This window comes from Protobothrops mucrosquamatus, unplaced genomic scaffold, assembly GCF_001527695.2.
Source record: "Protobothrops mucrosquamatus isolate PMUCROS unplaced genomic scaffold, P.Mucros_1.0 scaffold887, whole genome shotgun sequence".
NCBI lineage: Eukaryota > Metazoa > Chordata > Lepidosauria > Squamata > Viperidae > Protobothrops > Protobothrops mucrosquamatus.
The window spans coordinates 52,626-63,160 of record NW_015387141.1 but is presented as its reverse complement, the minus strand read 5'-3'; the positions used below and the strand labels follow the sequence as shown (position 1 = coordinate 63,160).

The following is a 10,535-nucleotide window of genomic DNA, read 5'->3' as shown; positions in this document are numbered from 1 at the left end:
AGGCTGTTGAGCATTCTAGAATAGGAGGTTTTTTAGTATAAGAATGGAGGCTCGATTGACCTACAGGACCACATTTGGAAGAGGAGGAGGGAAGGAGGGGGGATGTGTAGAGTAGAGTGGTTGAGAAGGTGGAGAGGAGGGAAGCAGGTAGAAGGTAGGAGGGAAGTAGGTTGAAGAGAGGGAATGTGTTCCTGTGAGGCGACTGAGCATCTTAGAATGGGAGGTTTTTTTTAGTTTGTTTTTGTTATTAATTGTATTATTGAATTATGCCATAATTGTATGTTTGTTTATTTTTTGGGGGAAAAAAATCAATAAAGTTTGTTTATTAAAAAATAAATAAATAAATAAATAAATAAAGACTGAAAGCTTTAATCCCAAATGGAGCTTTACCTGGTATTATGCCATGGCCGTTTAAAAGAAGGTGGTTTGCTGCTAATGATGTCTCACAATGAAAATCAGTGCAGGCAATTTGTTTATGCAGTATTCCCATAGCAATGTGTGAAGAAGCCATTGCATACAGATACAAAGTAACTGTAAATAATATGAAAAGACAACAGTGTATATATTTCAGGCATTGATTAATATTCAGAGGACTAAGAGTGATCGTTGTAAATATTCCATTTTAATTTAAGAATCAGATTTTCATTAGGCCTTATTTTCATATTAAAATTTACATGTTTAAAGAGGAGTGGTTTTACATAACAACTGAAGAATTGCAAAAAAGAAGGGGGGGTCTGATCATATCATCCAAGTTCTGGGGTAATTGTAGCTGAACTTTATTAAACAGGAATACATTTTTATTTTAAGACTTTTTGGTACAGGTTGTTCAAGGTACAAATTTAAAAGGCATGGAATTTCAAAACTTATTTTTACCAATTGTGGTAAAATTTCTCACTAGGAATAAAATTCTTAGGCAGAATTATTTGTACTGTTTCCAGAGGCTTCTAGATGAACAACTTTGTATACATAAAAGGGCATAAAGGTTGCCTTACTGAAGGACCCCTACCAAAGTGCAAATTCATTCAGTTAAGAAGCTTTCTTAAGATTATACTTGTTTTCCTAAATTGTGAAAGACATGGTAAGCAACTAGCTTAATTGCTTAAGAACTATGCAGTTATTTGGAACTATAAAAGCCTTTGGGGATGTTTGTGCAGTTCTAGTTAATATCCAGAACTTGGAAGAAAAGTTCCTGAAAATTTAAAGGTAGAATTGACATAATCTGATTTAAAAAAAATCCTGGAAGCAAAATCAATTTTTTTTACTTTTTTGCTTAACTTTATAATCATTTAAAAGAACATTAGCAAAGATTTAACAAAATGAAAGTCTTGTCTAGAAAAAAGATTATATATTAACACATCTACAGATATGTGTCTATGAGTTTTAAAGGTCCATTTAATCAGACCTTATAGCTTATAAGACATATTATTCTTCACACATAGTTTGCTCAGTTTAAGTTTCTACCAGAAGTAGATGGATTTATTTCCTCCTACCTTCTCAGAGTTATTACTGGTCAGCTCAGTACTAGAAATATTCTAAGGTATAATTCCTTCAGTGAAAAGGTAACCATACAAACTTGTATATATATTTTTTAAAAAAATAATCTTTCCTTGTTTGTCCAGGGATCTTATTAAAAAGCTTCTTGTGGTTGACAGAACAAGACGACTAGGAAACATGAAGGTATGCTTCCACTACCTCAGTTCATTAAGAAAACATTTCTATACTCAAGAACAAATTTCAAATTAAGAAGACACGGTGTGGGAGGAAGATCGTGTTTTCATTATAGAAAAACTACAAGACTCTGAACCAGTGAATTACTGTTTTGTATTTGACAACCATCTAACTATGTGATGTTTTCACTTAAATATAAAATTGAAATAAATTATCAAATTTTCATGGGACAGAGGCATGTAGCAACCTTGAAATTTCTAGTCAGTTTTTTCTCCTTTCTTTTCTTCAACTAACTTTTTTAATGTATACTACATAGGCAATCAGAAAAACTAAATTTTAATATTAATACTATGGATTTTAGCCATGTAATCCCTTTGCCTTAAGCCTTGATTCTTATATTTAGATATAATCAATATGGATAAAACATAGCACAAAATAACTGCAAGCTTAATTGAAATACTTAAGTCATGCTCCATTACAGTATAGTAACTTTGTATCATTACTGAGCATGGAAGCTTGCAAATCTCCTTTGTATAAGCAATACAAAAATCACATTAGCTCATTATTTGTTATCTAAAGAGATTAGATAGCATGTAAATCTGTAAATCCTAAGGACAGATTTATGTCCCACTATATTTTTTTTATCCAGTACATTTGGTTCTGGACCCAAGAAAAATTCAAGTAGATAAGGTCACATAATGTGATTTATGTGAAATGTGAACTCATTGTGAAATATGACATAGAATCCATTTCTAATTACAAAATTGGGACAGGTATCTGGTACTCCAAATAGATGGAGGAAGAACTGTATTCTCTATGTGTAAGATATCACTTTACCACTAACAATGACACCTAAAATTGGAATGTGGTCATTGTTGAGGGGCCTGTTTTATTTAATATGATATCTGCTTAAAAAAGGATCAAAATTGGCAATATAGTAGACAAGCATTGTGATGCAAGCCCTGTTCCTTTTGACTACTGATGTGTATACAAAGCGGATGAGGTACTTGCATCACAACATTCTATTTTCCATCTTGACAATGTTGATATTTATACTGTCTACAGAAGTTCCTGGAAATCCAGTATTTTTTTCAATACCAGAAAAAATTGATCAACTTGAACAGTGTGCATTAGACATATGTCTTCAGACTACAGATTGTAGAAATCAGTGTTGATTTCAGTATATAGACTTTATGCCACAATATTTTTAGGAACTTGTATTAAATAAACTTTTGTTTTTCCAAAGAATGGAGCTGATGATATAAAGAGACACCGATGGTTCAGGTGTATAGACTGGGATGCTGTACCACAGAGAAAATTAAAGGTGAAGTATCATGAAAACAGATTCTGCTTGGGAAGATATACATTCAAGAAATATTTACTGTATTGAATTATTACAGAGGAGTTTGTATTTAAAAATCTATGTGAAAGACCTAATGTGGCCTTTTTATATCTCATACTTGAAGATAAAATGTTTACCTGGGTCTTTGTCCCAAGTACATTTGCACTTCATGTGCAGGTTTTTCTTTTGAACAGCCAAAAGGCACAGCTTCCAAACTACCCATTCATGGGTGAATAATTTGTCCAAATGCAGAATGGAGTCTATTTTTAGGGTATTGCTACACCTGAAATTAGAATACCATGAATCATAGTTTCATCCTATAATTTGCTGCAGCTGGAAATAACATGTTCACATTGCATATAGATGATATGTTCAATTACCAAATTACAGATAGGTGGAAGAAGCCAGGAGAAGAATGCAATCACTGTGTGGCACATCACTACTTAACTATTTCATTATTAATTACAACATGCAGTTGTAGTTAACTAATTTATCAGCATCCTTACCAGTCCCTGGTTCCCACAGACGCAAAAAGAGGATGACAAGGTGACTGGCAAATAGGAACGGTCTGACAAGCGGTTTATTCCAACAAGCAAAGTCAGCGCTGGGAGTGATCTACTCCCAGCGCTTTATATACATTCCCTTCCCGCAGCTCCACCCCCCAGTCAGCAAGCCAGCATCCGGTTCTGAGCCACGAGGCCACCCAGCTGTTTGGCAGCGTTCCTTGTCGGCATCGCTGGATCCGAGCCGCAAGGTCATCCAGCTGTTTGGAAGTGTTCCTTGCCGGCGTTCCTAGAACCGGGCTGCACAGCTGTTTGGTGGTGCCAGTCCTGGGCTATGAGGCCTCCCTGTCTGGCGTCATCGCTGGAGTTGAGCTGCAGGGTTCAGTGCGGCTGGCGTCAGTGCCTTCTCCCTCCCCCCTCCCGTGAATGCCGAGCCCACGAGGCTTGACAGGCGTCTCCCTCTACCAGGGCTCCACCGGGAAGGCAAGGAGAAACATGTAAGCATTCACCCGCTGTGGTGGCCGGTTCAGCCGACTGCCCTCCTGGCTTACTGGGACACTGTCGATGGAACCTCTGCAACAAGAGAGGAGCATGGACATCCACTTTCCCCACCCAGGATGCCTCTGTAATAGGGTACCCCGTCCACCACACCAGGTACTGTAGCCATCCCCGTCGGATCCGGGAGTCCAGGATTTAGTGTATTTCGTAATGGTCCCTGGTGACAGGCCCTGGTACCCCTTTCACGGGCCTATAGGAGGAACCCTCTACCAGTTTCAGTAGGCTACAGTGGAAGACCGAGTGTATCTTCCCCAGGAACTGGGGTAGCTGTAGCCATACAGCTACTGGATTGATAACCTGTGTGACCTGGAACAGCCCTAGGTATTTTGGACTCAACTTCTTACAGGGCACCCTCAAGCGTAGCTACTTTGTTGAGAGGTACACCAGGTCACCCACCCGAAAAGGCTTTTGGGGCCTTTTATTCTTATCCGCCTGCGCTTTTGCGGCCTCCTCGGCCTTTACTAAGGCCTTCTTCACATTTCGCCATGCCCCCCCCATGAGAGTTATCCAATCCTGGGGTTAGGGGTCCCCTTGTGAATACTCGGGTATTGGGACAAAGTCAAGGCCGTGCACCACCCGGAAGGGGACAAAACCGGTGCTGCTGTGCACCGCATTGTTGTATGCCACTTCCGCGAATGGCAATAGGTCAACCCAGTTCATCTGTTGGTATGAGACATAGCTCCGTAAGTATCGCTCCACCATCACATTTGCCCGTTCCACCGCCCCATTGGTGTTGGGGTGATAAGCCGAGCTGAGTCCTTGGGACGACCTGATAGAATGGATAAACTCACACCAAAAACGGGCCGTGAACTGCATCCCCCCCAATCTGGGATGATCCGTCGGGGCACCCCGTGCAGGCGATATACCTGCATGATAAACAGTTTGGCCAGCTTCCGAGCGGATGGCAACCCCTTGTATGGGACAAAGTGGGCCTGCTTGGAGAAGAATAAACCACTTGTCAGACCGTTCCTGTTTGCCAGTCACCTTGTCATCCTCTTTTTGCGTCTGTGGGAACCAGGGACTGGTAAGGACGCTGATAGAAAGTCAGTGCTGGGAGTGATCTACTCCCAGTGCTTTATATACATTCCCTCCCCGCAGCTCCACCCCCCCAGTCAGCAAGCCAGCATCCAGTGCCTGTGCCTAAAGGCAGCACCGCAAGGCCCTATCACCCCCCTGGGCCACCGTTTAGTCCCTGCCGGTTGCTGCCGGTTGCTGCCGGTTTCCGTGCCACGCAGCGGGTCGTCAGAGCCTCTCCACAGCAGAGGTAGGACCCCCCTCCCCCTCCTGAGCACTGCAGCAATCAGTCTAGAGTTAGCGACGTCTAACCGGCACCACAATGCCGCTCAACTGATCGGCGGCGCCGGTTCCGAGCCACAAGGCCGTCCAGCTGTTTGGCGGCATTCCTTGTCGGCGTCGCCGGGCCCGAGCCGCAAGGTCGCCCAGCTGTCTGGAAGCGTTCCTTGCCGGTGTTCCTAGGGCCGAGCTGTGCGGCTGCCCAGCTGTTCAGAGATGCCAGTCCTGGGCTGCGAGGCCTCCCTGTCTGGTGGCATCGCTGGAGTCAAGCTGCGGGGTTCGGTGCGGCTGGCATCAGCGCCTTCTCCCTCCCCCCTCCCATGAATGTCGAGCCCATGGGGCTTGACATAATTACTGTGCCTAATGATAGCCAGCAAGTCCAAGCTTTTATATTAAATCCATAGTTTTTGGACCTAATTTATGATGGGAAAGATCAGGATTTTTTCCTCTTTCCTAAATATTAAAATGGATTGCATGATCGCTGTTGGATTGTATTTGCTGCTTTCAAGCTTCAAAAGTATAACAATCATTAGCACACTAATGGTATCTTAACTCAAAGTGAAAGCTGATTCCTCTCAGCAGTTTTCTGTAGAAGCCGAACAATATGTGTAAAGAGGACAGCCCACAAATGAATGGCCAAGTTGAAATACTCTTCTCCTTATGGCCACCACTTGGAACTGTCCAATCAAGGAGGAATGGAACTATTGCAGAACAGTGTTTCCTTCTTCCAACTTTAACAAGTGGTGCAGTTAAATACCATGTTTGATGGTATGGTATTAAAAACTCTGTAGACTTCTAATATTTGAACTTCCTTGAAGTCATCCATAAGAACAAGCAGTTCCATCTCACACTTGGGTGTGAAACTTAACTGGAAGGGGTCAAGATCTACAGTTCTATAACTCAGAGCAAGCAATAATATTCTTAGATAACTTAAACTCATCCCAGATGCTGTTGACAGCTGTGCCATAGAATCTCAAAAAAGTAGGATAAAATATAATTTTTAATCTTCACATGAGATTATATTTATTTACTTAAAACTTATATTATTGTTTCATTCAGCCTCCTATAGTGCCGAAAGTATCAAATGATGGTGATACATCTAATTTTGAAGCTTACCCTGAAGATGATTGGAACAAAATACCACCAGTACCTCCTAAAGATTTAGAAATTTTCAAAAACTTCTAAATGTGTGATACATCAAATTATTAAGGTATTAGGTACTTCCAAAGCACCATATTTATAAACCAGTGTATTTACAGTCTTAATGTTAAAATCTTTACATTGTTGCATGTAGTTAATTTACAAAATCACACATTGATATTTTTAAATTAAAAATAGAAGGAAATGCCTTAAGGCTCCATGACTGTCTTTTAATAAAAATATAATATTAATACAATGTTTGGTAATTATTTTGGCTACTGTGAAGACTAGATAGATTTCTTCTATAGGCACTGTTGCAATTATTAGATGGCTTTTATTTTGCATTTTTATTGTATAAAAATTGGTATAACTCTTTGCACATGGTAATTAAGGACCTAAAATCTTATTTTCTGAAGTTTAATGAAAAAAGTTAAATATTCACTATAATGGAATACCAGTATATTGAATATTCATTTTTATCCAATTGCTAGAAATTGAAAGAAGATTGATGTTTTAGATGAAAACTGGAAATGAAGAACAGAAAATACTTCCAAAAATATCTTGAAAATGAATATTACTGTGTTATGCATAGATTTTTTTTTAAAAAAAAGACACGATAAAGGTTGAAAAAATAGATACTATTCATGTTCAGTAGTATAGAATTCATTCAGTTAAAAAAATACTGATGCACCTACTCTGATGTGTAGCTATTAAAACTATAGGGTTTCTAAATTTGAATTTAATTTTGTTGTCCCCAAATTTTATTTGCATACTTATTTCATACCCTAGTTGTGTAAGTTTATACTAAAATTGTCCTGTAAAACACAAGTTAGTGTATATTTATATAATGAAATCAGTAAATCTAAAGCACAGAAACTGTGCAGAAATGTAAATTTTTGTATTTTACAGAGTCTATGGTTTTTATTTTTAAATGTTTTTCAAGATGCTGCCTAGAAGTAAAACAAATCTTGAAATGATACATGTTTCAGCATCTTCTATACATTTTATATTTCTTTGTAAAAAGAAATTTACACATAAGTTTTGAGAAAACGGTAACATTTCCAATGCTTTACACCTTCAGGCATACATTTTGAAAGCTGAAAAATAAAAACCTTTCACAACTTATTGTACTATTTCTCCTTTCAGTGTGTATTATATTTTCTTTAAAAAAATATGTTAAAATGACATGGCTATATATCTTAATTCTCTATGACTACATACTATGTAAAATGTGTTTTTTTTTATTTCTTGAATTTAGGAAATTTTAGCAAATTATAGTGAAACAAGTGTTGTTAATGGGATTAGAGTCTATTACCCTTTCAGGTACCTGAAGGTCATCAAAACTAAGATCCCTATCTAAACATAGATTTAACTTGCATGCCCATTATTGAATATTGCAAATTTCAGTAGATAAAACAATTTAAGGGCCACGATTGAATGTTCATTGTTACCTGGCATTATCTTTGATGGGTTTAACTCTGCAATCAACTTAGTGTCCCTTACCATTTATTTACCCTCAGATATCTATCTTGGCACTTGCCAAGTATCCTACCCACATTTAATATTTTAAAATTCTTTTAATTAAATGCCCATATACATACCCATCACATAATTCTTTTTTGGTTTAAGCAACTTTATCCAAAATTGCAGAAAATGTGTGAGAAGTAGCAAGCAAAATAAATTAAAGGCTTGGGTTAAAATAAAGAAAATAAATCTAAATTTATATTACATAGAGAGGAAGCTGTTATGTTTTAAAGCAAAGTCTAAATTCCAAAATAATTATGCCCAAGATATGGGACCTTTTGGTCACATGTATACTCTACAGCTGTAGGCATTCTTAAAATATAAAAATGGGCAGATGGTGGCAGTCAAGTGTTTTATTTGGAAGTTTAACTACTTGCTCGTTTATGAGGAAGTTGTTATAAAAGTATACCTCAAAAATTCAAATAAGACTTCTGCACCAAAAATCTTCTAGCTTCTATATCATCACATGAACATTTAAGGCATGAATATCTGTGAACTCTTCTGAAATTGGATATTCTACATTTTAAACCTCTATAAGTGAGATTAACTCATGCCATTTGTCCTACTAGGGCAGGGGTGTCAAACTGCTGGCCCGCGGGCCGGATGCATCATAGCGAAACCACGCCTACCCCATTGCCGGCCATGGCAAAAAAGTCACGATACGTCGCGACACGTCATATGAGGTTGCGAGTTTGACACTGCTGTGCTAGGGGGAAAAAAACCAAATGAAGATATAAACTGCAGAGTAAGAATGTATATTTATGAGATACTAATATTAAGTTAAGGATTGTTGATTTACATGGTTCAAAGCTAATACTACTGCTAGGGCTTGAGGTTACCCAGCTTCCATAGGATCTACCTGTGTATGTTTAGAAGTTGTTTAATATTCTTATTACACTAGTTACTCTTCTTCCCTTGCTTGATAGCACATTGGTTGAAGCCAAAACACTCCAAAAATCTTAGCTACCGCTTTTTGTGGACACTAAGTAAGCTTTTAAAGTCCACTGTGAAAAATAAGAGAAAGGAATGATTAGACAGTTCTCATTTAGCTACAGCCTTGTTTATCTACTGTTCACTTATGGTGGTGATGAAAAAGTATCTTTAGAACCTTCATATTTATGCCTTTGCAAGTCTGTAAAGCAAAGGAAAACTGAAGTAAGAAAAGCATAGTTGAGATTTCAATAAGCAACTGCTTTGCTTAACGACCGAGTTACTGGTCCCTATTGTGGTTGCTAAACATTGACTATCTATAGTATCCTAATACATAGCAGTAGGTGCTTTCATTTACACAACTTCCTGTCATTACCCCATTAGCAAATTAATTTATTCTAGTAGCTGTTATGTTGCTGATTCATAATATATTTCATTTGTGTGTCTTAATGAGGAAGCTGGGGTGGATGAGCTAATAAGCAACAGAATTAATACATAAAGCCAATTTTGTATCTGGATAATTTGATCTTCAAGAAATTTCTATGTTATGAATTCAATTGTCCTGTTTTTAAGAATAGTATTTACAGTCAGTATCATCAATAAAACAATGCACAACATTCAAAGAGTATATCCTCAAACCATCAAAGAAGCTATTTTCCCAAAAACATTTCTCATGGTGATTCAAGGACTTTTCCAGGGTGCGTACTGTATGCATGTATTGCTTGCTTCACTTGTATTCCCAAAAGGAGTAGAATTAATGACCAAGTGGTCCCTTAGTGCTTTTCTTCAAAATAGGAAATGACATTTCTGTACCACCAAACATTACCTAAGTAGTGAACAATAATTATAATCATACCAATAACGGAAACTCATGTAAAAATAAAAAGCATATTGAAGAATTAAAATATAAAAACTTCTAAAGGCCAAATCACAAAATGGTGCGAATTTAAAATTCCTTTTCAAATCCTTTTCCTTAGTTCTGAAGTGAAAGCATTCCATAATTCCAGAATGATTACAAAGCTAACAAATGAGCCTCTGTTGAGTGATGGTATCTCAAAAGGCTTTCCTGCAGATCTTAACCAAAATGGGAAAGGCAGTGTCTTAGGTAGCACTGAAGCTATCTAGAACTTTTAAAGACTGTAATAGATCAAAACAATTATCATTAAATACACAGCAATTAGTTATGAATGGACAGTTGCTATGGGCAATATTTCCACTCATTATGAAGTTAATTTGAATTTACATCAGTGCTGCATTTTATTATTTTTTTTTAAAAAAAATAAATTTTTATTAATTTTTCATTTAAAAAACAGAAACATAAATCTTTTATCATAATATCAACCAAAAAGAATAAAACTAAACAAAACATTCACGGACATGTCCGGTGTCCCCCTCCTGCACCACCCTCTTCCACTTACCACTCCTTCCTCCTCCCATTCTACCACCACTCCTCCTTCCTCCCTCTTTCCTACTTCCCTTCCTCACTCAACCATCCCGTCTTGTGCAGTTGGGGTATCACCGGGCACCTCCTTAAAAAATCATACATATAAATCTATAATACAAACCTACCCTTTTCC

At 37.7% G+C, this 10,535-nt stretch overlaps 1 protein-coding gene across 1 annotated transcript in view; it reads left to right on the top strand.

Moving 5' to 3' along the window:
- PRKX (protein kinase X-linked) overlaps positions 1-6,930 on the top strand; it is a 41,261-nt gene extending 34,331 nt beyond the window's left edge. The window contains exons 6-8 of the mRNA XM_015819288.1: positions 1,620-1,677; positions 2,915-2,992; positions 6,424-6,930. Of these exons, the coding sequence (XP_015674774.1) occupies positions 1,620-1,677; positions 2,915-2,992; positions 6,424-6,549 (262 nt within the window). The 3' untranslated portion in view covers positions 6,550-6,930. The remainder of the gene's footprint in view (positions 1-1,619; positions 1,678-2,914; positions 2,993-6,423) is intronic.
- Positions 6,931-10,535: the final 3,605 nt, after the last annotated feature.